The sequence below is a fragment of the Onthophagus taurus genome, chromosome 5, assembly GCF_036711975.1.
Source record: "Onthophagus taurus isolate NC chromosome 5, IU_Otau_3.0, whole genome shotgun sequence".
Classification (NCBI taxonomy): Eukaryota; Metazoa; Arthropoda; class Insecta; order Coleoptera; family Scarabaeidae; genus Onthophagus; species Onthophagus taurus.
Genome location: NC_091970.1, coordinates 5,858,985 through 5,885,750, shown reverse-complemented (window position 1 = coordinate 5,885,750; position 26,766 = coordinate 5,858,985). Strand labels below are relative to the sequence as shown.

The window sequence follows — 26,766 nt, the reverse complement described above, 5'->3', positions numbered from 1 at the left end:
CTTTTTAAATTGTTTAATTGAATTATTTAATTATTCAATTTGAATTATCAGTGGTACCAACTTAATTTGTTTTATAATTTAATTTTATTATAAAAAATAATATAAAAACAAATAATTTAAGATTAATTAATTAATAATATTAATAAATTAATGTATTGTAATTTGTAATAATAAAAAAATAAGTAATAATTTTTTTTTTATTCACGCGAAGTATATTTGGTTGCCTATTCATTTTCGTGTCAAATTTATCATTCAAGATTAATTTATTAATATCGAATCAAAATTAATCGTAACGGTTATTTATTACATCGAATCAAAATGAATCTAAGTTTTAATTATTGCAAAAAATTTGTGTAAACAAGATAATTTAATTTTTTTTAATTTAGCGAGTAAAATAGGATTTGTTTTGAACGGCTCGCGCATGCGCATTATCGTTCGTTTTTCCCGTGTCAGCTGTTAGTCGATATGGAGTCAATTTAACAGGACTGTGCAGGACAGTCAGTGGTTTGTTGTGATACGTGATTATCGTCAAGGTCGTCTTTGTGTAAAAAGTTTCGCGTTCGGTGTGTTTTTCGTAAGATTCATCGTTTTTTAGGGGGATAATCTGTGCGATTTGTACGGTGGCTAACGCGGACGAATCTGTATTACCAATGAATAACGCAGCATCGTCGGACTGCACGAATTCGAGGCGGTACTTTGTTAATTTCAACCAGGATTGCACGTAAGTTGCCCCAAAAAATCATTATTTCGTCAATTTTAATTAAAAAAGAAAAATGTCGCATAGATTATTTTGATTTCTTGAAAATTTTCGGGGTTAATGGAGGGGGAGATTTTGACATATTTAATTTTATTATTTGTTATTAGTTGAAAACCACAATATTTGTCCTCGAAACAGCTGATTCTTTGTTAATAACTAATGATTTCGTCAGTTTTAGAAAAAATAAATAAGAAAAATTAGAAACAAATCGAAAGTTGTTTTGTAGATAAAACAGGTTTTTTTTATATAGTATTAATTAGGGAACGTTCTGATATTGATACAAAAAAGGAAATCGAGTCACAAAGGACGCAATCGTCCATCTGTGGAACGCAATTCGATCCTATTTTGCGTTCTCTATGTCATTGTTTACGTCGTTATATACCTATATAATTTTTTTTTCGATGTGTAGGCGTTTGGCAACATCGCCAGACTGATTGTCTATTGTTTTCAAGGACCCCTTTTGATTTAATAAAAATCGCGACGAAAAACTGCTTAAGTTTTAATCACATTTTTATTTATTCTTTAATTTTAATCGCTTTTGACCCCAACCTTGGTGATTATTATATAAAATCTACAGGGTGATCATTATTTATCATAATTGGTAATATAACCTCAAAACAAAAAAAAACAGCTTAAAGCGCCACCTTGCGGAGTTATTAAAATAAAAATTTGACAGATAAGTTACTTAAGAAATTGACACAAACAATAACTAATGTTTAGCATTGTTAGATGTCACTACGCACATTAAATTTGTAACCGTAAATTATTTTTGATTTAATTCTTAGTAAATGATTTTAAAAGATTATGAGTTGAGCGATGATTGCCTCATAATAAGATGATAGCATAAAAGCAAGTTGCGGTTTTGCCACAAAGTGCATAAAGGTAAGACATATCTTGACATCTGTCAAAGTGACATTATTTGTAACCTCAACATCATTTATAGCATAATAAAAGTAATCATTCATGACATCGTCTTTATCATATTTGCATTTGCGAAGTGACGATAAACGATTTCATATGCAAGATGAGCAATTTCATACATAAGAGTTGCATATTTAGTTGACTTTCCGAGGTAGTACATGAACTATATCATCTAATATCGCCAAGGTTTGATCTATGGTGGTCTATGAGGTATTGGTCTATGATGCGATAGATGCATTACTCCATCAAGGTTTCATAAAATCTCCATACAATCTAATACAGCTATAAAGCTACATCATCTCTGTGTTAAGACGCCAAGATTAATGGTTTAAATTATTTAATTTTTATGGTTTATAACTAATTAATAAGCTATTTTTTATTATTTTCAGATCACTCGCAGTTGGCAGTCAAAACGGTTATAGACTTTTCGCTTTAAACAATAGCATAGACGCCCTCGAACAGATTTACAATAACACAACCGAAGATTCATGCATAGTTGAGCGATTATTTAGCAGCAGTTTGGTGGCGGTCGTTTCGATATCGACGCCGCGGAAGTTACAGGTGTGTCATTTCAAGAAAGGCACGCAAATATGCAACTATTCGTACTCGAATACGATATTGGGAGTCAAACTAAACAGGTAAACGATAAAAATTAAAAGAAAAAACTTCACAAGGACAAATTCACTTTCGAAAAAGTGCTAACAAAAAAAAATATGATGAAAAAGTTTGAAAACGGCGAGTGCAAATCGAATTTCGAAACGAGTTAATTTCGCTCGTTGTTGCAACTTGGACGGTTTTATAAATGACTGTTATTTAAGCTTATTTTTTTTTGATTACGTTTTTTTTTATTGTGTTCTTGCGGTTTTTGTTGTTGCGCAATGCAAAATTAGGTTTTACTGTTTTTAATTTATTGATTTATTTTATGTTAATTAATAAACAACAAAATAGAACATTGATTTTATCTTATTTATTGCTTTGTTTAGGATTTAGACAAAGAAAAGATTAAATTAACGATAAAAAAATTTGCGTATAACTTAGTTTTAATCGTAATAACTTTAAATTGCCGACGTGTGCGACCAAAATCCGTTTTTTACTCAATTAAGATAACGTCACAAAGCTTATCAAAAACGGTATTTACCAACTTTATCGATTAGAAAGCCTTGAACGATCAAAATCGCCCTTGATTGTGTTTGTTTTGTTTTATTTCGATATCGCGATTATCAAACATAAACATATTTAAAACATTAATAAGTAATCAGTCCTTTTTAATTTTTATTGATTTAATAAACAAAGTAAAATGTTTAATTTGCAGAGCAAGACTTGTAGTATGTATGATAGACAGCATATGTATACACAACATTCGAGATATGAAAGTTCTCCACACGATACGGGACACACCTAGAAACCCCCAAGGATTATGCGCCCTCAGTACAAACAATGAGCATTGTTATTTAGCTTATCCCGGTTCATTAACCGTGGGGGAAGTCCAAATTTTCGACGTTATGAATTTGGTAAATCTTAATCAGTCCAAATAAATTCATTTTATTGATTAATTAATTCTTTAGCAAGCCAAAACGATGATTCCAGCCCACGAAAGTCCCGTGGCGGCTTTGGCGTTTAGCCCGAGTGGTATTCGGATAGCCACCGCTTCCGAAAAGGGTACCGTAATTCGGGTGTTTTCGGTTGTTGACGGTTCAAAAGTGTTCGAATTCAGGAGGGGTATGAAACGGTGCGTTGCGATCTCTTCGTTGGTGTTCAGCATGTGTTCTGGGTTTTTGGCGTGTAGTAGTAATACAGAAACTGTGCATGTTTTTAAATTGGAGGAAACCAGCAATGCGTAAGATAAAAGAGATGTTTCATTTTTATGGGGAATAACCGAATCTTATTTTTTAAGTGATTTTAAACGTGGTGATGATTCATCTTGGATGGGTTATTTATCGACGTATCTTCCAACGCAAGTTTCGACGGTGCTTAGTCAAGGAAGAGCATTTTCAACAGCTCATTTACCCGTGAGTGGTGTTAGAAATTGCGTTGGAATCACAGTGTAAGTTATAATTAATTTTTTTATTAGGGTGTCATATTTAGCACAAGCGGCGGAAGACGGTTAATTTGATACCAAACTCGGTAGATTTCTATTAAATATCATAGGAGTTGTAATCAAAAAAGATAATAATCCGCCATCTTGGATAATAATTTGATTAAAACAACGAAAATCTCGATAAAGTGATTGAATTTTCAATTTCATTTCATTTGATACCAAATTAAAGCAGTTTCCCATAAATTTCGACCTTATTACTTTTATTATCTTTTCAGGACATAATAATAAGTATTTTTTTTTATTACAAAGTGCATAAATAGATAGGATATTGAATTTTCTTTAATTTAATACCAAACTCGACTCATTTTTATTAAATATCATAAAAGTTGTAATCAAAAAAGATAATAATCCGCCATCTTTGATAATAATTTGATTAAAACAACGAATATCTCGATAATTAAACGAGATAAATGTGTCGAGTTTGTACTCTTTTTAAAGGAAATTTAAGTTCACATCGATTAAAACGAATTATGAACTTATTATTATTATAACCTTTTAATTTGGTACCAAACTCAATGTATTTTTAATAAAAATCGAGAATTAAGTTGTTTTTTGTTAAACAGTATTCAAAATCAACTGAGATTATTGGTAGCGACTGAAGATGGGGTCCTCTACGTTTATAACATTGACCCAAACGAAGGTGGCGATTTAAGTTTGAAAGTTCAGCACCGTTTGGACGGCGGAATGGAAGAAACGAGCGAATTAGATTCCGTCAGCAACAGAACGACGACGGAGCATGTTAACGTCGAAGCGGCCTCAGGTAAATATAAAAAACAAAAAATGCATTGCTTGGTATCTTAATTTATTTTTTTGTTAAAAGTGTTAATGAAAAAAGAAAGTTAAAAGTATCGGATGAAAAAAAATGATATTTATTTTGTTGTTTTGTTTTGCAGCTTGCATTTTAGCAATTTGTTTTATGGTTTATTTGTTGTTCTTTTGTACTCTTTAACGTATACGATTCAATTTCCATATATTTATATAATGCGTTAAAGGGATAGTTTTGTTTTATTTTTGATAATTAATCGATCTGAATTTGATTATTTCGTTCCTATTATGTTTTTGTGATAAATAAAATTCTTTATTTATTTTTTTTGTTAATACATCTTATTATTTTTTTTAAGTCCTGCATGATGTTATTTTTTGTTCTTTTCGTTTTCGCGCTTTCCGAACAATATCTTGTTTATTCTTGTGTATATTTTTTTTAAATCAAATGTACTTGACCTTTGTCTTGCGACATAATATCCGGCACTTTTTTCGTTGTTTATTTTATTTTGTGTTTAAATTAATTTAGAAACCGCTTTAGCCACATTACATTGACTGAGGCGGATCGAAAAGTGCCGTACATTCAATTAGTTTCCTCTGTTTTTTTACCTTAATTATACTCGACTCCTTTTTATAGTTGTGGTTATAAATTTTAAATTGGCTTAAAAAAAGTATTAGCTTAAAAATTTTGTTATAATTAAATATCTGGAGTTAATTCGATATAGATAATTATTTATAACTAACAAAATTCGTTTTTGATGAGAATTAATTATCCACAACTTGATTTAACCAGCTTAACCTCAAACCAAGTAGTAAAACATAACCCGCACCTGTTTTTTTTTCTGTTACTTGCAAGGCTCGACAATAGGTTCCTACGCGGGCGTCCTCAAAGGCAACCCAATCGGACAAATGTCAGGTACTGGTCAGTATATTAAAAAAACTGTCACCGTAACGAAGGCGCTATTTTTATTTTAATCATCATCACGCATTTTTTATTCTTTATTAGCATCCATTTAAAAAAAAACAACCATCAAGCACGCTTCCGCAATTAGCAGCACTTCTTATTTGCAATTCTATATTTATTTTTATTATTTTTTTAAAATTTAAATTAAAAACCATCTAAGTGTTTAATAAAAAAGACATCTAGAGGGCCATGATTTTAGTTATTTTATTTTTTCATTTAGGTTTGAGTTGGTAGTATTAACATGACGTAAATCTACTAACAAATATTATTAGTATTGATGTTATTTAATATTGCTAGTTTCGGCGATTAATCGTTATCTTCAGGCAAAATTGATTTGTCATGGTGTAATAGTTATTTATGAAACAATGATCATTACAAATATGTTGTAAATAGCACGTAAGTATTAATAAACCGTTCAATACTGGTCAATAATCTTGCCTAATAAAACCTCTACAATCTTTCATCCAAGAGATTCTGACTTCCCATAAATCCTTGTTCTAAATTATTAACTTCTTCATATTTTCCAGGTAGATTAGCAAACCTTTAAGTAAAAGCTCTTCCTAATCTGATTTCTTCTTTAATTGCTTCTAAATCCTAGAATATATTTTCTATATACAAATATACACCTTAGACTAATCGCCACCATTAAGATGGCAATAGAAGATGTTTTAAATAGAGTTTTTATAAATGGAAGAGAGGAGCACAAAAACGAGATGGATTTAAATGGCACAAAAAGATATACAATCACTTGCAAAAAAGCAATTAAGAAAATGCTAGATGAGCATAAGACAAGAATATGGAACCAGATCCTCTTTGAGGGTGGAAATCTAAATTAATCCATATGGAAGCTTTTAAAAAGGATAAGAAGGAAATGGATCCTAAAAATTCTAACAGACCAGAGGATTTTTCAACGTGAGAGAAATTGACGATAATATTCAACCTGTATAGTGAGACACCTGTATATTAGATACGATGTTAAGAAATGACAGCCGTAATTGATTTCTGCCCAGAATCCAGCCTGTATAGTGAGATGTCAAAGATCATGTTGAGAGACGTCACGGATAAAGTTAAGTACTGCATGTAACAATGTTGAGAGATATTCAAAGCGACATTGAGTGCTCTCTGGGACGATGTTGAGAACCAAAGATGATGTCTTGAAACTCTTGAATAATGACGATGTTGATATATGTCAAATATGACATTATTATTGAGAAATGACAGCCGTAATTGATTCTTGCCCGGAATGGACAGACGATTTTGACAGATAGAGACCTAAACGATGTTGATGTGGACTGAGGGCATGAATGGTTGAAGTTAAGGGTTAGAGATGATGTCGAGTGCTATCTAACACAATGTTGATGGAGCCAGATGATATAACCCGGAACGATATTGAAGTTTGTTAGGGATATTATTGAGATATGACCCGTATGTCGGGAGAGATACCTTCATGGAGGATATATTTTGATGTTAAATATTTCAATAAATCTATTTCCAAAATTGTTATGTTTCGATTCCATCTTATAAATAGAAATATTTTTGCCTCAAAATTTTCCATGACATTCTAGAGGTTTATTTTTATTAAGCACGCGATATTTTGTTTTTGTGGAGCGTTTCTAAAAACAAATAATAATCATCTTTCTTTTCAAAACTAACCTTATATTATCATTTCCTTCTATTATTTTTATTTTATTTATCTATTTTCTCTATTATTCTTGACGCGCCAGCCACATAAACAAGGTAAAGAACCGCCACTCAGAAACATTTAACACCTAAAATAAAATTACTTTTAATAATTAATGTGTTTTTACTTAATTTGTGAATTTTCACTAAAATTTCATTGTTGTAGACTCGGAAAAGTTCCGTGAGATGGCGGCAGCTACCGAATCGCCCCCAAAGGGGGGTTTCCAGTTTAACGACGACCAAGAGTATCCACCGTTAACGCAAAAGACCGACTGAGATTCAATCGGGTGCCGTCAGTGTCGCTACCAGATGATGTTTGGGACGATATTCTTAATACACGTTCTAGTGCGGATGAGCGAAGAACTCATATTTTATCTATTGAGCTTGGATGAGTGAAATTAATTTTTTAATATGTTTTTTTTTGTCGTTGAGTAAGCGCAGTATTGTTGTATTACCTTTTTTTTATTTGGGTTGGTGTTAATGACTTTATTTTATCAAAAAATTTGCAAAAAATTAATAATAATAATTAAAGAAAATACATATCTTTAATTTTAATTTAAAATTAAAAAAAAATAGTTAATTAACACATTATTATTTATTAATTAACTTATAATTTATAAATGAATGTGTTTTGTACAAAAAAAAGAAGGCTTTGTCAGAAAATAACGATAAAATAACAAAAAAAAGAATATAAATAAGGCTTAATTAAATTGTGCTGAGAAAAATTAAAAAAAATAAATCATTAAAACTTTACAGAGTGCTTTAAAAACAAAATAAACAAAAAAAAACTATTAAATAAGATTTAATTGTTGTAATGAATTTATTTTTTTATACAAAACTCAAAAAAAAATCGTCTTCTTTTTGTGTATTTAATTGATGAACATACTTTGTATAATTGACGATTATGATGATGATGATGTTAGGATGAAAAAATCCCTTGTAAATATATTCGATGATTTAGTGGATTTATGTAGATCATTTAATGTACTATAAAGAAAGAATAACCATGTTTAAATGTGGTATTAGGCCATTATGTACTTGTAGGTTTCTCTTCTAGTTTAGTTTAAAATAAAAAATGACAAATTTTGTATATCAAGATAATGTATATCACATTATTGTTTTTCTTTTTAATTAAAATTTTTTTTTTTGAAAAATAAAAAATTTTCAATGTTACCAACTTTGTTTTTATGTTATAACAAATACTAAACTTTGTATCTGGAGTAGAAACATTCATTAAAATTAGCACTATACTTAAAACCAACACTAGTCCAAGAAATAGAAAGATTCTAGTCTGAAGACGCACGACTAAATCATAAACTTTCTAGGTAAAGTAGAACTAACACTATACCTAGAACTAGAATCATTTAGGTTTAGCTGCACGTAAGTAAGTAGTAAACTAGACTGCTAGTTCTAGTTTTAATTATTGTTCAGTGCTAGTTTTAGATCATTAGAACCAACTGTACACCTAAAATTAGAAAGAATCGCGTTTAGAATTAACTACACTATAATTTTCAATCAAATCAAAAATGACGTTCCTAAACCGATCAATTCAGATCATCCCGATTAAATATTTGATTACTATTATTTAAAAGTATTTTCTTTTTTGTTCTTATTAATACCCTTCTTTTTATTAATAATAATTATTAATTTATTTAAATTTTTATTTGTTCTCGTTTCAATTTATATAAATAGATGGCGCCAGTGATGAAATCATCTCAACTTCAAGGGGGACGTTTAAAGGATTTTTGGTAAGATTCTTTTTAAATTTTTACAATAATTAATATAAAGTCACATTATTTAATTAAATTAATACAACATATAGATTAATTCGTATATCTTTTTATTGTTTTAGTTTATATTTATATAAATAGATGGTGCTAATAATGAAAGTGAGTGTTCGATTAAATATTTCATTACTATTAAATAATAGTAGTAGTAAAAGTATTTTCTTTCTTGTTCTTATTAATACTCTTCTTTTTATTAATAAAAATTATTAATTTATTTTAATTTTTATTTGTTCTCGTTTCAATTTATATAAATAGATGGCGCTAGTAATGAAATCATCTCAACTTCAAGGGGGACGTTTAAACGATTTTTGGTAAGATTCTTTTTAAATTTCTTCAATAATTCGTAGAAAAACACATTATTTAAATAATAAGCACAACATATATACTAATTCGTATATATTTTTTTTATTGTTTTAATTTATATTTGTAAAAATAGATGGCGCTAATAATGAAAGCGAGTGTTTGACATGAAAAGTTTTTATAAAGTTTTAAATGAAAATAATATTTAATTGAAAGGTTTGAGGGCGATTTTGTTAACTTAACACCACAATTTCATCATTGATAACTATTTATTTGTCGTTTTTATTTGTTTATAGGTGTTGAACTAAGAGATAATCTTTTCAACTTCAAAGGGGTGTTTTAAACGGTTTTTGGTAAGATTCTTTTTAAATTTTTACAATAACTAATACAAAATCACTCTATTTAAATGAATTAACACAACATATAAGCTAATTCGTATATTTTTATTATTTTATGCTTAATTTTATTAAAAAAAATTTTTAGGTTAGATCCTTCATCTTGTGATTTATAATAATAACAAAGTTTAATTTAAAAACAGCCTTTATATTTAATAAGTTCGTTTTTTAAATCTTCAATCATTTTGGCATCCCTCCTCTTTTCGTCCATATTTTTTCTTTGTTGCTCAATTATAATACTTCTATAATGATCCTCGAGTTCAGCAAAAATTTTTTCAACTTCAGTTTGCTTACCATCCAGAGTGCTGGCTAATAATTCGGCCTTTTGAGTCGTCAAAGCCAACTAAAACGACGCAAAATTAATAATCTTTGAATCATATTTCAAATTAAAATAACTTTAACTACTTGGTTCGTTTTCGTTTTATAATCCAATTCTTTTCTAAGCTTCGTTAACTGTTTAGCATTTTCCTTTTCCGATTTTTGATACAACTTTTCCATTTTTATTATACACTTTTGCAAAAAATTTATTTTCTCAATATAAGAATCACTGCTATTAGACATATTCGACTCAATTTGATTCCGAATCGTTTGCACCTCTTCCTGCATCCTAAAACACTGTTCTTGAAGTAATTGTTCCAATTTTTCAATTTCAACGTCTTTTTGATTCAATCTTTCTTCGTATTGCGCTTTAAAATATCTTAATTTTGTTTCGTACTCGGAAATAATATGATTATTTCTATGATCGAATTCATCTTTGATTGTGGATAGACGATTCTCGTGGGATTCTCTTAAATCGTTCATTTTTTTCGAATATTCTAGTTCTAAATCTAACATTGTTTGATTAAATTTTGATTCTAATTCGGTTATTGCTCTTGCGTGTACCTCTTTAAGCATATCTGTTTCTCTACCGTGAAATTCAATCATTTTTTGTTTTTGACTTGTAAGTTCCTTAAAGAAAAATTAAAAAATTAGCATAAATTGACCCTTGCCTCTTTCAACATCTTTTCTAACATCCCTGGTCCTCCTCAATATTTTTTTCATTATTATAACCGTTGGTAAACAACATACCTGATATCTCTCAATCATTATAATTGATTTTGTTCAATATTATCAGATTGAAAAAGAAAATTTCTTACCTTGCGTCTTTCAACATCAAAATCGTCCAATTTTTTAATCAAAACATTATTATCCGCCTTCAATTCATTATACCGTTTCTGCAACAACCCCAACTTTTTTTGCAACGTCATAACCGCATTTTGCCACTCAGAAATAACATTATACTTATTATTTTGCAACGACGTTTTAATATCAACCAACTCTTGTAGGCGCGTTTTTAAACATTCCACCTCAGTGGCCAAATTAAAAATGCTCGTTTCACCTTTATTATTTTTCAAATCTTTCTCGTATTTATCAACGTGTTGATTTAAGACGTTATTTTCATCTTTCAAGTCTTGAATCATTTCCATTAAACTCGCGATTTTTTGTTCGTACGCTTCTCGGAGATGCAAAGCTTCGTTAACATCGTAAATTCTCGGCGTGGCATCACCTGAACCAAAAATAGTTAACGTTGTACTTAAATTATCAGTTACATCCATCCACGAACTTTCGTCATCTTGATTTTGATTTCTTTTTATTACTTTGACTGGGAAGTAATCGTTTTTTTGTTGGCCTTCGTAATATCCCATTGGGGTGATCCATTCTTCGTTGGTGTAAGAAATTTGGTTATTTACTGTGTGGATGTTGTGTTGCTTTTTAGTTTTGCTTTTTTTCTTTTTTAAGTTTCGATTTTTTACGTTTAAATCTTTGGAAATTTTCGTAATGTTCTCGCGGACTTCGTTTAATCTTTCTTGGGCCGATTTTTTTTGTTGGTTTGATTCTAATTTCTCCTCTTGCTTATTAACCGATTGTACCCAAGGATTATTACTATCTTTAGTCACTTCGATACTCTAAAAACAAGAATAAATTCATTAAATAAATTTGATTTTTTAATTATTATTTCAAAACTTGATTTTTCCAGTTCGTTTTAAAAGGGGGTAATGCGCCAGGTGATGGGGGGTCAACAAATGGCTCCACAAAAACGCCACTGACAATTTGTTTTCCCAATTCGACTAAATACTCGTTTCGAAGAGTTTTGTTTTCTACTTTGGTATCGCTTAATTTTTCCAACCAAACTCGAACTAATTCGATGTAATGGTTATTCATGATACAAGTGATGTAAGGTTTGATGTTTCTTAATGTATTTAAATACTCTATATCCAAATTATCTTCTGCTTTTCGAGCAGGATCCATTTTTTTTTAATAAAAATAATTAATAAAAAAGAGTATGAAATGGTAAAGTTATGAAAACGTCAAAAAATGACAACTATGTTTTTTTAATTAATAAACCGGAAGTGATTATATAAATTAAAAATTTTTTATTAAAACTAATTCCTGGATAAAGATTAAATTTCACACTAAATTAAATCAATTAATTTTCTTGAGAAACCATCTTTACGTAACTTTTTGTTCTAAACACGTGTTATTATCATTGTTTTTGAATTATATCTTAAAATGTTAAAAAAGGATTTTTTAAATGATGAATCAATGTTTTAATCTTTATTTGTTTTCTTTTTGAATGTTTCTTTGAGTCATAAAGATTCACCTTGAACGCGTGGAACACGACTCGGTTTTAAACCCGAAGAATTATGTTAAAAGGATGCATGCGGTGACCATTTTTTAAACGATTGTCATCAGCTGATGGTATTTTTATTTATAATTCTTGCGTAATAATCTTGCGGAATTTATGATTAGTTTAATTTTTTAAATAATTTTCGAGCTTGATAACGCAGCAGAACACTTGTCCACGGTCTACTGGTCGCGAAATGAGGGTCGATTTATTTTTTTATCTACGCGCACCTGGTATTAAAAACCGTACACCTGGCGGAATTGGTATATTCTCCTCTTAAAAACGAACACGTGCTTTTTTTACTATTTTTATGTGGGTGATATACAGTTAAAACGAACAAAAAGAGTTCATCGTTCTGTAAACAGAGACTTCTTTCAATTTTAAAGAAACCAATACATACTCTTTGTTAAAACCTAATAAGAACAAGAATTTTGATATATTCTGAATGATACTTTATATAAAATTTAGGAAAAAATTCCTGAAGATGGATCTTCGAAACCAGTAGTATCAATACATACATGTGTGACTATAATTATTATTAGATAGCTCTCGTTTGTATGATTTTTTCAGCTAATTCTCTACATAACATCTTTTCTGGACATTATTGCTATACCAAATCCTTGATTTTGTAAAAATATATATTTCACACATTTCCCGTTGTCTCTTCAAGTATAATATACTAGTAATATACAGGTGTCTCACGTAACTGGTTCGTTAGAACTTTTTCAGGTTCCACTATTCGTAGAGATTTGAAATTTTGGTAGCATGGGTTGTTCATTCGGAACTTTCGATCTAAAATATTTTCAAGATGGCCGCCACTTTTGGTCTACCGGAAGTAGACCATAACTTCGCTATTTTAAATGGAATGCTATAGTTTTTATTACACCGTTTAATTGTACGTAAAAAAATAGGTTGACTTTGATAAAAGTTATTGGTACCTAGTGTTTTTCGTTTTCGAGTTATTTTGGTTTTAAGCTTTTTTTGGTAAATTTCAACATGCTCTTTAAAACTTCATATCTCAGCCAACGTTCATTCAAAAAAGATCTACGTTGGCACGATTACTCTTCAGATGTTGTCAAATAGATTGTCATTTGTTGTATCGGAGTATCTTATACAGGCTGGTCAAAAATTGAATTACTATTTCTCCATATTCAATGGCGAGAAAGTCGAAAATTTTAAATGGAACGCCCCATTTTTTATTAGCCTACACGAAAGGGAATTTAATTCTCTACAATTTATCTATAAACATTTCTCTACCTATTTATTGTAGTTTCTCTCATATTCGTAAATTTATCAAAACATGTAGGAAATGCAGGAATATTTTTTTAGCCTATCAGGAAGAGAATTTAATTCTCTACAAATTATCTATAAACATTCTCATACCTATTTATTGTAGTTTGCCTCATATTGCGAAATTTATTAAAACATGCACTTTTTCCCCATTGAATATGTAGAAACGGTAATTCAATTTTTGACCAGCCTGTATAAGATATTCTGATACAATATATGACAATCTATTTGACAGCAACTGAAGAGTAATCGTGCCAATTTAGAGCTTTTTTGAAAGAACGTTGATTGGGATATAGGGTTTTCAAGAGCATGGTGAAATTTGCCAAAAAAATCTTAAAATCAAAATAACTCGAAAACGAAAAACGCTAGGTACCAATAACTTTTATGAAAGTCAACATATTTTTTTACGTACAATAAAAGGTGTAATAAAAACTATAGCATTCCATTTAAAATAACGAAGTTATGGTCTACTTCCGGTAAACCGGAAGTGGCAGCCATCTTGAAAATATTTTAGATCAAAAGTTCTGACTGAACAACCCATACTACCAAAATTTCAAAACTGTACGAATACTGGAACCTAAAAAAGTTCTAACGAACCAGTTACCTGAGACACCCTGTATACGGATTGGCAATCATGGTAAAAATGACAAAAATGTAGTTACAAAAAAAAGTGTAAACCAGTTAAATGTGCAGAGAGCAAGAGCGAGCTACGCTTGGTATCAACCTAAGAGATAGAATCAGAAAAGAATGATTTCCAAGGAAGAAATGGCGTCTTGGACATAATAGCAAGACCACCCTAGATGGAGAACAAAGTTGACTTACTGGCGGCTAAGAATTACAAAACGCAGTACGGAGGGACTCCCAAGAAGATGGATAGACCCGAATTAACGAAGAGAATTGCGGGACCTATATACTTTGAAATTATAACCATAATGGCCGGATAGATATGCCGAATAATCGGATATCCGGCATCCGGTTTTTCGAAAAACCAATATCCGTTCCATCACTACTTGAGACTATCTCCATCTTTTTCTAGGCAATTAAAATATATCTTAGACAGAAATAGTTGAGAGTAAAATATGATCTATCACGGTTCACGGTGCTATCATATTTGACATTATATATACAGGGTGTCTCACGTAACTGGTTCGTTAGAACTTTTTAAGGTTCCACTATTCGTAGTGGTTTGAAATTTTGGTAGCATGGGTTGTTCATTCTAAACTTTCGATCTAAAATATTTTCAAGATGGCCACCACTTTCGGTCTACCGGAAGTTTGTTTTCGAGTTATTTTGATTTTAAGTGTTTTTTGGCAAATTTCACCATGCTCTTTAAAAGCCCATATCTTAGCTAACGATCGTTCAAAAAAGCTCTGCATTGGCACGACTACTCTACAGATGCTGCCAAATAGATTGTCATTTGTTGTATCAGAGAATCTTATACAGGCTGGTCAAAAATTGAATTATTGTTTCTCAATATTCAATTGCGAGAAAGTAGAAAATTTTAAACGGAACGGTCCATATTTCTTTACTCTATCAGAAAGGGAATTTAATTCTCTACAAATTATCTATAAACATTCCTATACCTATTTATTGTAGTTTCCCTGATATTGGGACTATTGGGATATCAGGGAAACTATAATAAATAGGTATAGGAATGTTTATAGATAATTTGTAGAGAATTAAATTCCCTTTCTGATAGGGTAAAAAAATACGGGGTGTTCCATTTAAAATTTTCGACTTTCTAGTCATTGAATATGGAGAAACGGTAATTCAATTTTTGACCAGCCTGTATAAGATACTCTGATACAAGAAATGACAATCTATTTGGCAACATCTGAAGAGTAATCGTGCCAATTTAGAGGTTCTTTTTAATGAACGTTAGCTGAGATATAGGCTTTTAAAGAGCATGGTGAAATTTGCCAAAAAAAAGCTTAGCATCAAAATAACTCGAAAACAAAAAATGGTAGGTACCAACAACTTTTATCAAAGTCAACATATTTTTTTATGTATAATTGAAAGGTGTAATAAAAACTATAGCATTCCATTTAAAATAACGAAGTTGTGGTCTACTTCCGGTAGACCGTAAGTGGTGGCCATCTTGAAAATATTTTAGATTGAAAGTTTAGAATGAACAACCCATGCTACCAAAATTTCAAACCTCTACGAATAGTGGCACCTAAAAAAGTTCTAACGAACCAGTTACGTGAGACACCCTGTATTTCGCATTTTTACGAATAACGTCATCATCAGGAGCTTTTTCCTTTAACCATTTTACACACATTATACTACAGGTGTTTCTAAATATCCTTTGATTTCATAATTTAACACTTAACGTACAAAGTTCACAATAATTATTTTTGGCAAATCAACATTTTTTACAACAAATTCTTTTAACCTCGTCCCATAAAAAGAAAAATCGAACCAAATGATGCATTTAAAGGTCGTTAAAAAAAAACATTGAATGTAACCTAACCGCATTCGATTCTTACTCAGTTTTAATTCGATTTAAAACCTCAAGGAGATATTAGTAAACAAACAATCGTTTAAATACGTTTTCCCCATTTCATTTAGCATTTTTATAACTCGTTTAAGTCGCTCGATGCATGAAAAATTAGAAACGTTGTTTAAAAAAAAAATATCATACGTTTTCTCCCTACCACCGTTTTTAGAGTCGCGATGATTCAAGGTAGACCATCGTCCATCCTTCCTTTTTGCGTCAATAAAAAAAATAGGCATAAATACACCTGTTAAAAACCTTCCACGGTCCAGTTTAAACTTTAACTCTCCAATAACCACACAATTATTAAAAAAATGTTACTTTTAAAAATTAGTTTCTTGTTGTGCAATTTTTATGTGTTAATTCAAAGTGGATTCGGTCAACTTCCCCCGGAACGTTTTCGAGTAATCAAAGAATGGAAATACATTAATTTCACATGGCCCGATTTTAACACGTTGAGATCCGCGTTAACCCGAGGCGAATACATCCCTCAAAACGTTTTAATGGCCGGAATAAATTATTACGAAGATTATTATTATTTAGCGCTACCAAGGATGAAATTTGGAGTCCCGATTACTTTGGGACGAATCCCGATTAATTCAACATCAAAACCTTTAATCGAACCATTCCCAAGTTGGGAAATGAACAAATTAAACGATTGCAACTCATTGCAAAACGTCCAAAACGTCGCTGTTGACCAAATGAAACGAATGTGGATCATCGATGGTGGAAAAACGAACACGTTGAATAAAAACCCCACGACTATTTGTGATCCTAAATTGGTTATTTTTAACATGGAGATGAACGCGGTTGAATCGGTCCATGTTTTTCCACCGGAAGTGGCTAATAAGAACGTTAGTTTTTTGTATGATATCGTTATCGATGATGATTTTGCTTATATCACCGATAATAGCCGAATCGAACCCGGTTTAATCGTTTATTCGCGGCTACAAGATAAATCTTGGAAAATCCAAGATGAAACGATGAAAGCTGATGAATCAGCGATTGAATTTACCGTTGATGATATTCGAATTTCAACCCCAATTAGTATAGCGGGGTTAGCTTTGAGCCCAAAAATTAATAACACCCCGAATCGCCTCTTATTTTTCTGCCCAATGTCGAGCACAAATTTATACTCGATTAAAACAAACTTTTTAAAAGATCAATCATTTATGGCCGGAAAAAAATTCACCGGCGAAATAATCAAAGTTGGTAATAAAGGGGGCCAAACCGACGGGATGAAAATGGACAACAAAGGAATTTTGTATTTCGGATTACTCCCATCGTCGTCGATAATCCGATGGAATTCATCGCAACCCTTCGTTTCATCCCAAAAAGTCATAGCGCGTGATCAAAAATTCATTCAGTGGCCAAATTCTTTCGCTTTTGACGATTTAGGGAACATCGTTGTGTTAACAAATAGCTTACAAAAATACATCCAAGGAAAAATGGATATTGAAGAACCCAATTTTCGCATTTTAAAAGCTTACACCAACGGAAAAAGTTACGTTTATCCCGACGAAAGCTTCTCTTACATAATCCAAGATAGTGTAACATCCAAAAACGATCAACCAAACGTTATTTTGATGACTAATAACGATGTTAAGATGAATGAAATCGAGAACGAAGACGTAACCATAAAGAAAATGACGTCAACATCGACAAATTTACAAGTAACAACATTCGGATTTTGCGTTATTTTCAGTTTGACCTTCGGCTTTATTGCGCTAATGTAACAGAGACTATTTTTTTCTTTATTTTTTAGTTTATATTTTATGTAAGAGAGTGTTGTTAAGTTTGATAATAAAATTTGTAAATAACGATCTATTTAAAGTGATTTTAAAATTGATCACGTTGTTTTATTTGCTTTAAAGTTTCCATCAAATATGATGTTTTTTTAATGAAAGTACTAATAAAAGAAAGTATAATTATTGGTTGTTACAAAATAATCAAGTGAATTAAATTACAATTACAATTTTAATTCAAAGAGGAAATTACGACAAAAACAGTCGTAAATACTTCGAAATAACACGTTTCTTTTTGTCGTTTTCGTGAGTAAACATAAATTTAAACTTTAACATCCTATAAAAATGAATCATAAAATTATCTTCTTTGTTTATGATTATTGTTTTAAAATATATGTTTTGTTTTTATTGTTATACTCGTGAATTTTTATTAAAAATTTACGTCTTTGTGCTCTTTGAAGGTTTTTTAGGGAAAATATCTTTTTCAAAAAGTTCAATTGCCTCTTAATGGTCTCATGATTTCGTAGAACTCGTATTCATAAACAAATATAGTAGTGAAATAGAATCATACTAAGAAGAAAAAATCATAACATAGACTATAACAGATTCTAGGAAGAGAGAAAAGAGGTTTTTGTCTTATTTTTAGAGACAAGATGAAACAAGAAGAAAAGATGAGATGGTACAATGAGCACAAAGACAAAGTTTGTAAAAATGGAACAGAAAATTTGATAAAGAAGAGAAAATACATTACATTGAGTCCTTGAAAGAATTTGTGAAACATGAAAAAGTGAAGATTCTAAATCTATGTAAGAAGAATATTGGCAGAAATCACAAAAGTTAGATGTCATATTTAGAAATATGAAGAATAGAGAATACCATAATTAGAATATAAAAGCTGCTAAAGAAGCACAAAGGCAGAATGTTCGTTTGCTAGAGAGAAATTGATGCAGAACACAAAGTTTGATGAAAAAAAGAATATACAAGACACGGATTCCTTGAAAAAAGTTTGTGAATAATGAAAGAGTGTGCCAAAAACAAGCAGATTCTGAACGCAGAATCTGCGTAAGAGGATTAATGGCAGAAATTACAAAAATTAGATGTCATATTTAGAAATATTTTATTTTTAGAAATTTGTTTATCTGATCCCTTTAATCCGAAATATATTTGGTTTACTTCTCCTTCTTCTGTGTTCCAAGAGCACCTTTCGGCCATCATTCCACTCTTGATACTCTGCATGTTCTTCTTAGAAAGTCCATTTCCATTGTTTCAAGTTCTTTCTTGCTTTTCGTAGTTTTATCCAGCTTATTACATCCTGTTTTGGATACCTTCCTATTTTGTTGTTTATTTGTAGTCACCATACACTCGGGTCAAAATTGAGAAGTCGTTAAATTAATTATTTAAGGTTGCAACTCTTTGATAACTTATTCATTATCTTATTGATTAGATGAGGACTAAATAAACACCTTAACACGTTAAGTGTTGATTTAAAAATTACTTTTATTCAAATATTAAATTAGTACTTTAATTTGTTTTCTAGTAAATAATACTTTTTTTTTTCTAATCATGTAAAATAATTTAGTTTCTAATCGATGGTGGTAAAATAGTGGGGGAAAAGCTCATTCCTTTCAGGTGGTATGGGACAATGGAACACCTTGCGATAGGGTTGAAGGCTCCATCGCCGATTGGTTGGGGCCGCGATGGTCTTTTTACAACCCGCCGCTTTTTCAACCCATTCAACAGTAGTCGGTTGCGGCCCCACCAAAAAGCTTTGTACTTTGTAATTTTTCATTTTTAACACATGAATAAAAATCTATTTAAAAAAAAGAAAAGAACTTTGGTTTTGAAAAGAAGAATTAATTTTGAACGTTGTGAATTACGTGGAATAAGTGTTAATCAAAATAAGGATTATCATTATTTGGTGGCTTAAAAGGAATATTTTTTGAAGGGGTAAGAAAATTGTTTATCTTCGTGTCAATCAAGAACCACTCAAAACACCCTCGATAAATAATGTTTTAGATTAATTTTTTTGATTCTAATAACTTTATTATAATATTTTTTTTTAATTAAAGAGAAAAAAATAATCCACCTGTCATTTAATATCACCCCACGTGGGAATAGACCAACGATGGGTGGTCATTTTCGTATTCTCCCTTATACGAAGGGAGGACAATTTAATGTCCACCTGATCGATCTGATCTAACCTTATTTCAAATTCCCATCGGAATAGGGAAATAAAAGAGGGTTTGCAACCCCGCAGCGCCGGTTCGACCCCACGAGTGCCGGCAGTGGCACTTATCAAGCGCGATTAATAATTGATCAGTTCTCGAGAGCTTGATTTGCTCTAGTTTGTCGAATTGAAAGAAGTCGAGGGGTGTTTTATCGATCAATTTTAACAAAGTGTATTCATTTTTTATTAAAAAAAAAATAACGATAGGAAATACTCCAAGAAATTTTTTAACAAGGAAAAATACACCTCTTCTCATCCTGCAGTTTTCTTAATTAATAAGAAATCCACAAAGATATCATTCTCTATGTTCATAAGGAAACTCTAACAAAATTTCTGGATATCCAAATTATCTAAAACCTCATTTGGCACTTTTTACTCCATCGGTTATTATCATTAATGATATAACTTAATGGGATTTTAAATTTCGATTAATTTGATACCAAACTCGGTACATTTTTATTAAAAAACGTAAAAGTTGTGTTAAAAAGGTGATAATAATTCGCCATCTTTGATAATAACTCGATTAAAATAATTATTATCTCTATAAATAAACGAGATAAAAGCATAATTTGGAGTCTTTTTAAAGGAAATTCATTTTTGCTTCGATTAAAATCAATTATATCGTTATCTGAGATTATATTGTTATTATTACCATTTTTGATGATGTCTTAAAATGAAAAATTTTCGATTTGAATCGATATAAATCGATGGGGTATCAAATTATTATCGATTTTATATCTAATTCGGCGAATTTTTAACCATTATTATTAAAATTATTATTATTACCTTTTTATTTCATCTCTTATTATAATTATATCCAAGTTAAACCGAAATGATTTGAAGTTTATTATAATTTGACGACAATGTTAAGGTATTTGATATAAAAATTGATAAAATTGTTATTTTTATTACCTTTTTACTCCATCGGTTATTATCATTAATGATATAAATTAAAGGGATTTTAAATTTCGGTTAATTTGATACCAAACTTGGTACATTTTTATTAAAAAGCATAAAAGTTGGGATAAAAAGGTGATAATAAATCGCCATCTTTGATAATAACTCGATTAAAATAATTATTATCTCTATAAATAAAAGAGATAAAAGCATCGAGTTTGGACTCTTTTTAAAGGAAATTCATTTTTGCTTTGTTTAAAATCAATTTTATCGTTATTCGAGTTTTTATTATTATTATTACCATATTTGATGATAACTTAAAATAAAAAATTTTCAATCCATACCTCCATCTCTCTTCCCAGTGACCAAAACGTCCAGGAAATATAACTATTTTGCAGCCTCTATTTCCATGATAAATTTCATCATGAAGCATCTCTTGGAGATTCTTCACCAAACTTCTCCATGTAGAAAATAGTGGACCTGGAACATACTTCGGTAAGCTTTCTGGAATGAGCTTCTGGCGAAGACCATCCACGGCATCTTTGACTGGCACTCGAATAAATAGAGATTCCACATCGATGATACTGAATTTATACTTTTGATTAAACCATCCATTTCCAAAGTTTCCTTGAATCTGTCTAGCTGACGTATTGATCTGGCGATGAGTAATCCAGCAGGGGCATCTTCAAAACTTTATTGCCATATTCGTCCTGGCAGAAATTTCGGAAACATCTAAAGAGAGCAGAAAAAACGTTTTGTTTGACAGCTGTCACTTTTAATGTGACATATTGTTAATATTAAGTACAAAGTTTAATTTTTATGATTATAACAATAAAATTTGGCCGCAAATTATGATAAATTTAATACTAATTATATTAGAAAATAATTTCTTTAAGTTTATTTGATACCCACATTATCTAAAAACAAATATAAAGTAAAGCTCAAAGAATAGTGAAGTAAAAACCGCACGTTTTCTTTTTAGCCATGGAAAAATATTGATCGCCGTTCCAGTGAAACGCCAGGTAATGGTCAGTCCGTGACGTCAGACCGGTCGAAACCGGCACGCTCCGTGGGCCGCACGGATCGAAACTGCTTCTTCTTCGCAGGTTCGAACATGCCATCAACGTTTCCACCCAAAATCAAAATCCAATCAACAATAATTTTAGTGAAAAGAAGTGCTTTTTAAAACGAGAAGAGGAAGAATTTCATTTTAAGAAGGGGAATCCCACAACAAACTAAAATTAATAATTAAATATTTACAAAGAGATGGGTAAGTTTTTTGATTACTATTAAAAAAGAATGTTTTAACCCTTTTATAATAATTGAATATAACTTATAATTTTCTTTTCTTTTTTAGTTTATTAAAAATCAATATTGTTGAATAATGAAAATTGCTCATATTTACTTATTTAAGCTCAATTTAAATGAAAAAAAGCAATGAAACATAAATTACAAAAAAAGATGGATCCTTTAGATATAACAATTCCGTCCATATCCAACGAGATAACAATCGGAGATGCAACATATCTCAACAACGAGATCCAACCTTGCATTGAAATCGATACAAGTAGAGTAAACATATTGGAAATCCCCGATAAGCAAGTCGTTAAAATCGAATACATGATGGCAGATGGTAACATCACAAATGAATTTATCGTCAATAATAATTACAACGTTCTTTTGGACGAAAGCAATAATTATTTGAACGTAATTAACGCGGAAAACTTAATTTACGCCGAAGCAGCCGGTGTTTCCTACAAAGTCATTTCAAATCAACCCTCAGAAATATCAAAGATATCAGAAATGTCTGAAATTTCAGAACCAGAGGAGATGTCCACTTCGATTATCTCTGAATCAAATGGTAACGAATCGGAATTAATAGAAATAAAACAAGAACCGAATTCGTTGTCGATTCCGTCGCCTCAAAGCGAAGATGACCAATCCGAAACCGATTTGACCAGTTTAAATTGGTTGCATAACATTACGAATATTATGGCGGTTCCTAATTTGCCGACACCGCCGGTTTCGCCTAAACCGAAAAAGAAATCCGCCTCGAATTCTAATAACCAAGAGGATCTTACCATTAACATAAATTTTTATAAGAAAAACGGCGATAAGAAGCCTCCGTTTTCTTATGCGACGCTGATTTGTATGGCTATGGGGAAAAATGGGAATAAAATGACTTTGAGCGCTATTTATCATTGGATAAGGGAGAATTTTTTGTATTATAGAAAAGCACATCCTAGTTGGCAGGTAAGAAATATTAGTATATAACAACTATTATACATGGGAATTTCATATAACTCGCAATTTCACTTGCACTGTCCCACATACAATGCAACATAGCTGGCTTTTTGCATTAAAAAGAGGATACTTTAATTAATAATTGGTGATATTTCCATAAGGATTCTTCAAGAAATGAATTTTATAGCGAATTTTGAAAGAAATCGATGAAAATTGCATCATCGAAAATTGTATCAAAACTTTAAATATTGTTTTCTCAAAAACTAAAAGTTATTTTTCAAAACGGGTTGGTTCATTGGAAAGAGGATACTTTTATTAACACTTTGGGAAATTTTCATACTCCTATTCCAAGAAGTTGATTTTATACGAATTTTTAAAACTTAATCGGCGTAAATTGCAAAATTCGAAAATATTGAGTCATTTCAAAAATTTATTTCTCAAAAACTTAAAGCGATTTTTCAAAACGGCTTATTGCATTAAAAAGAGGATACTTTAATTAATAATTGGTGATATTTCCACAAGGATTCTTCAAGAAATGAATTTTATAGCGAATTTTGAAAATTATCGATGAAAATTGCAACATCGAAAATTTTATCGAAACTTCAAATATTGTTTTCACAAAAACTAAAAGTTATTTTTCAAAACGGGTTAGTTCATTGGAAACAGGACTCTTTTATTACCACCTTGGGAAATTTTCATACTCATATTCTAAGAACTGGACTTTATACGAATTTTTACAACTTAATCGGAGTAAATTACAAAATTCGAAAAAATTGACTCATTTCAAAAATTTATTTCTCAAGAACGGAAAGTGATTTTTCAAAACGGCTTATTGCATTAAAAAGAGGATACTTTAATTAATAATTGGTGATATTTCCACAAGGATTCTTCAAGAAATGAATTTTATAGCGAATTTTGAAAGAAATCGATGAAAATTGCATCATCGAAAATTTTATCGAAACTTCAAATATTGTTTTCACAAAAACTAAAAGTTATTTTTCAAAACGGGTTGGTTCATTGGAAAGAGGACTCTTTTATTAACACTTTGGGAAATTTTCATACTCATATTCCAAGAACTGGATTTTATACGAATTTTTACAACTTAATCGGAGTAAATTGCAAAATTCGAAAAAATTGACTCATTTCAAAAATTTATTTCTCAAGAACTGAAAGTGATTTTTCAAAACGACTTGTTGCATTAAAAAGAGAATACTTTAATTAACGTCTGAAGACGCACGGCTAAACCCGAAACTTTCTAGATCTAGATCTAGTGTTAGTTCTAGTTTTACCCTAGCACTGTTACTATGTAGAATTAACACTATACATAGAACTAGAATCATTTGGGTTTAGCCACACGTCTTTAAAGATGGCTAAACCCGAATGATTCTCGTTCTAGGTCTAGTGTTAGTTCTAGTGATAATGCTAGTGCAAAACTAGAACTAAGACTAGACCTAGAACTAGAAAATATCTTTCTATAATAAATTGTTCTTTAAATAATTTAATTAATTTATTTACTTTTTTTTAGAATTCAATTCGACATAATCTCTCATTAAATAAATGTTTCGTAAAAGTGGCCCGTTCAAAAGACGAACCCGGTAAAGGCGGATTTTGGCGATTAGATTTAGAACGTTTAGAAGAATCGCGACGTTCAAAACGGCGTTCAAATTTAACAGTTCGCGTCCCAAGAAATCGACACCCCCAAGAAGTTTTAAAACCGATTAAAAAACCCAAACGATATCGACCATCTCAATCAACGGGCGAAAGAAAACACAACATTTTATCGAACATCTCAATTTGTGGGGAGACAGATATCGAGAATTGTGAGGCTTATGTTAGGGAAAAAGCGGAGCGTGCACGGAAAGAATCAAAAATTGCCGCGATGGTAGGTAATTTAAAAATGGAAAATAAGAAAGGTACGAAAAATGGTGATGAAGATGATGAAGACAAGATTATTTTACCTTCGATGCCGAATCAAGGAGTTATTATCGAGCCGATTAATCAAATGATTAATGAAGATGAGTTAACTGGGTTATTGATCGCTCCGAACGGTTGGGACGAGTGTCAATTGGAGATGTTGGATTCATTGTTGGACTCTTTGTAAGTAAATATAAATGAGGTAAGTTTTATTAAGGGGATAAATCATTGATGTTATATTTATAACTTCGATGAGGAAAATAAATGCCAAAAAAAAATTATACAAAGTCGAAAAAAAACACAATAAAATTGTGTGTATCACGTGTGTACAGTTTGCGCTTTGTTCTAAACTCTGGTAGATTTTACTCTTCCGTCCATGTCAAATTGTATTGATCAAAAGAAAGTGATTTTAAATACTACGATATCTTAAAAAAATATCATTGTATTATATTTTTAAAGAAAACATAGCTGTTAGTGTGATATTTGAAATGAGATCCGTCCAAAGATCATTAAAAAAATATTTCGTAGATTAGATTGGTAGAAATAAGTATTAAATTTAATATAAGTGAACGAAAAAATTTGACTTATACTTTACATGAAAATGAAAACACATTGTACCTAATTTCTAGTCCGATTTCTTTTCGTAACGCCTCATAAAATGAGGGGTGTTAAGTTTTGTGTGATTAATTTTAAGTTAAAAGTTTAAAGTATCAAGGTGTAGTGGGTTTTGCTCAAAAGAAAATTAAAAATCTCAATTTTTGCGAATTACTCAATCAAAATAAATCAATAAATAAACATTTGTAACTTGTAGCAATATGTATATTGTTGTATGGATTTGTTTGTGAGAAATAAATAGAAGTGAAAAGCTTAAATAAATTTAATAATAGTGAAACACGATCCTTATCCTAAAATATATATTAAAAAATTGTGTATACCTAATTTTATATTGTGTGCTTTAATCCTCCAAAATATAAGTCATACTTGATTTATTTAGATATCTCTCAAAATTATACATATATACTTCTATATGATTTTCTGGAAAATTTAAACAATCCAGACTTTTAAAACACAACATACAAGTCATTAATTGTCAGACAAAATAGAGACAGTTATAGTACCAAGAAAAGTCTGGAATTAATCTAACAGGATTTAGATATTTTAGATATACAGAAGAAATTTGGAATAACAGATTCTAGTTTGCAAGAAACAATCAGGATTTGAACTGGAAAGAATCTGACATTTTTGAAAATGTCTTTCAAACTGACCAAAAAGGTTTGGAATAACACTAATAAGATTCTGGGCAACAAGAAGTAATTTGGAATAATGCTGAGAAGACTCCAGGCTATAAGAAAACAACAGGAATCACTATGATCAAATTCCAAGTTAAAAGAGAAACTCTGGATTTATACTGACAAGATTTTAGATGGTAAAAAAAGTAAAAATAAAGCAAAAATCATTTATTACCTCTCAAATTAAAGCTAACTTAACTATCTGATGATAATTTCTCCCAAAGAATAAATTGTTAAAGTAAATTTGACATTTTGAGGTTCAAAAAGTAAAGCAAATATTTTTTTTTACAGTTGCTTTTATATTTTGAATTTGTCTTTATGAATTATATCTCAA

At 30.5% G+C, this 26,766-nt stretch overlaps 4 protein-coding genes across 12 annotated transcripts; 3 read left to right on the top strand and 1 right to left on the bottom strand.

Annotated features, from left to right (window-relative positions):
• Positions 1-446: 446 nt before the first annotated feature.
• Positions 447-8,355, top strand: LOC111426377 (Autophagy-related 18a). 3 transcript variants are annotated; one of them, XM_023060868.2, is made up of 8 exons: positions 447-721; positions 2,068-2,316; positions 2,991-3,189; positions 3,244-3,515; positions 3,573-3,722; positions 4,340-4,536; positions 5,395-5,454; positions 7,349-8,355. In XM_023060868.2, the coding sequence occupies exons 1-8, from the start codon at positions 651-653 to the stop codon at positions 7,456-7,458; spliced, it is 1,308 nt and encodes a 435-aa protein (XP_022916636.1). In that variant the 5' UTR covers positions 447-650; the 3' UTR covers positions 7,459-8,355. The 3 variants fall into 3 exon arrangements, with proteins under 3 accessions (XP_022916636.1, XP_022916635.1, XP_022916637.1); XM_023060867.2 differs by having other exon boundaries at positions 5,395-5,460; XM_023060869.2 differs by lacking the exon at positions 5,395-5,454 and having other exon boundaries at positions 448-721.
• Positions 8,356-9,416: 1,061 nt separating this feature from the next.
• On the top strand, positions 9,417-26,013 carry LOC111426648 (uncharacterized). 4 transcript variants are annotated; one of them, XM_071195933.1, is made up of 6 exons: positions 9,417-9,485; positions 9,566-9,622; positions 21,968-22,091; positions 22,152-22,255; positions 22,343-23,238; positions 24,755-26,013. In XM_071195933.1, exons 5-6 carry the CDS (start codon positions 22,423-22,425, stop codon positions 25,328-25,330), a joined length of 1,392 nt encoding a protein of 463 aa, XP_071052034.1. In that variant the 5' UTR covers positions 9,417-9,485; positions 9,566-9,622; positions 21,968-22,091; positions 22,152-22,255; positions 22,343-22,422; the 3' UTR covers positions 25,331-26,013. The 4 variants fall into 4 exon arrangements, with proteins under 4 accessions (XP_071052034.1, XP_071052032.1, XP_071052033.1 ...); XM_071195932.1 differs by lacking the exons at positions 9,417-9,485; positions 9,566-9,622 and adding an exon at positions 18,309-19,808; XM_071195931.1 differs by lacking the exon at positions 9,417-9,485 and having other exon boundaries at positions 9,551-9,622; positions 21,968-22,255.
• On the bottom strand, positions 9,692-12,034 carry LOC111426649 (repetitive organellar protein-like). Of its 4 annotated transcripts, XM_023061266.2 has the most exons (5): positions 11,669-12,034; positions 11,268-11,610; positions 10,801-11,210; positions 10,061-10,612; positions 9,692-10,007 (listed from the first exon to the last, which is right to left on the bottom strand). In XM_023061266.2, the coding sequence occupies exons 1-5, from the start codon at positions 11,951-11,953 to the stop codon at positions 9,798-9,800; spliced, it is 1,800 nt and encodes a 599-aa protein (XP_022917034.2). In that variant the 5' UTR covers positions 11,954-12,034; the 3' UTR covers positions 9,692-9,797. The 4 variants fall into 4 exon arrangements, with proteins under 4 accessions (XP_022917034.2, XP_022917031.2, XP_022917032.2 ...); XM_023061263.2 differs by having other exon boundaries at positions 10,801-11,610; XM_023061264.2 differs by having other exon boundaries at positions 10,067-10,612; positions 10,801-11,610.
• On the top strand, positions 16,379-17,965 carry LOC111426651 (dopaminechrome tautomerase-like). The gene has a single exon (XM_023061268.2). The coding sequence runs from the start codon at positions 16,431-16,433 to the stop codon at positions 17,850-17,852; it is 1,422 nt and encodes a 473-aa protein (XP_022917036.2). The 5' UTR covers positions 16,379-16,430; the 3' UTR covers positions 17,853-17,965.
• Positions 26,014-26,766: the final 753 nt, after the last annotated feature.

Coding starts and splice junctions, on each gene's coding strand:
- LOC111426648 (XM_071195933.1), top strand. CDS start 22,423: ATGAAACATAAATTACAAAAAAAGATGGATCCTTTAGATATAACAATT. Junction 23,239..24,754: donor AAGCACATCCTAGTTGGCAG/GTAAGAAATATT, acceptor ACTTTTTTTTAG/AATTCAATTCGACATAATCT.
- LOC111426377 (XM_023060867.2), top strand. CDS start 651: ATGAATAACGCAGCATCGTCGGACTGCACGAATTCGAGGCGGTACTTT. Junction 2,317..2,990: donor TTGGGAGTCAAACTAAACAG/GTAAACGATAAA, acceptor TTTAATTTGCAG/AGCAAGACTTGTAGTATGTA. Junction 3,723..4,339: donor AATTGCGTTGGAATCACAGT/GTAAGTTATAAT, acceptor TTTGTTAAACAG/TATTCAAAATCAACTGAGAT.
- LOC111426651 (XM_023061268.2), top strand. CDS start 16,431: ATGTTACTTTTAAAAATTAGTTTCTTGTTGTGCAATTTTTATGTGTTA.
- LOC111426649 (XM_023061263.2), bottom strand. CDS start 11,953: ATGGATCCTGCTCGAAAAGCAGAAGATAATTTGGATATAGAGTATTTA. Junction 11,611..11,668: donor AAACGAACTGGAAAAATCAA/GTTTTGAAATAA, acceptor TCTTGTTTTTAG/AGTATCGAAGTGACTAAAGA. Junction 10,613..10,800: donor TTGATGTTGAAAGACGCAAG/GTAAGAAATTTT, acceptor TTTTTCTTTAAG/GAACTTACAAGTCAAAAACA.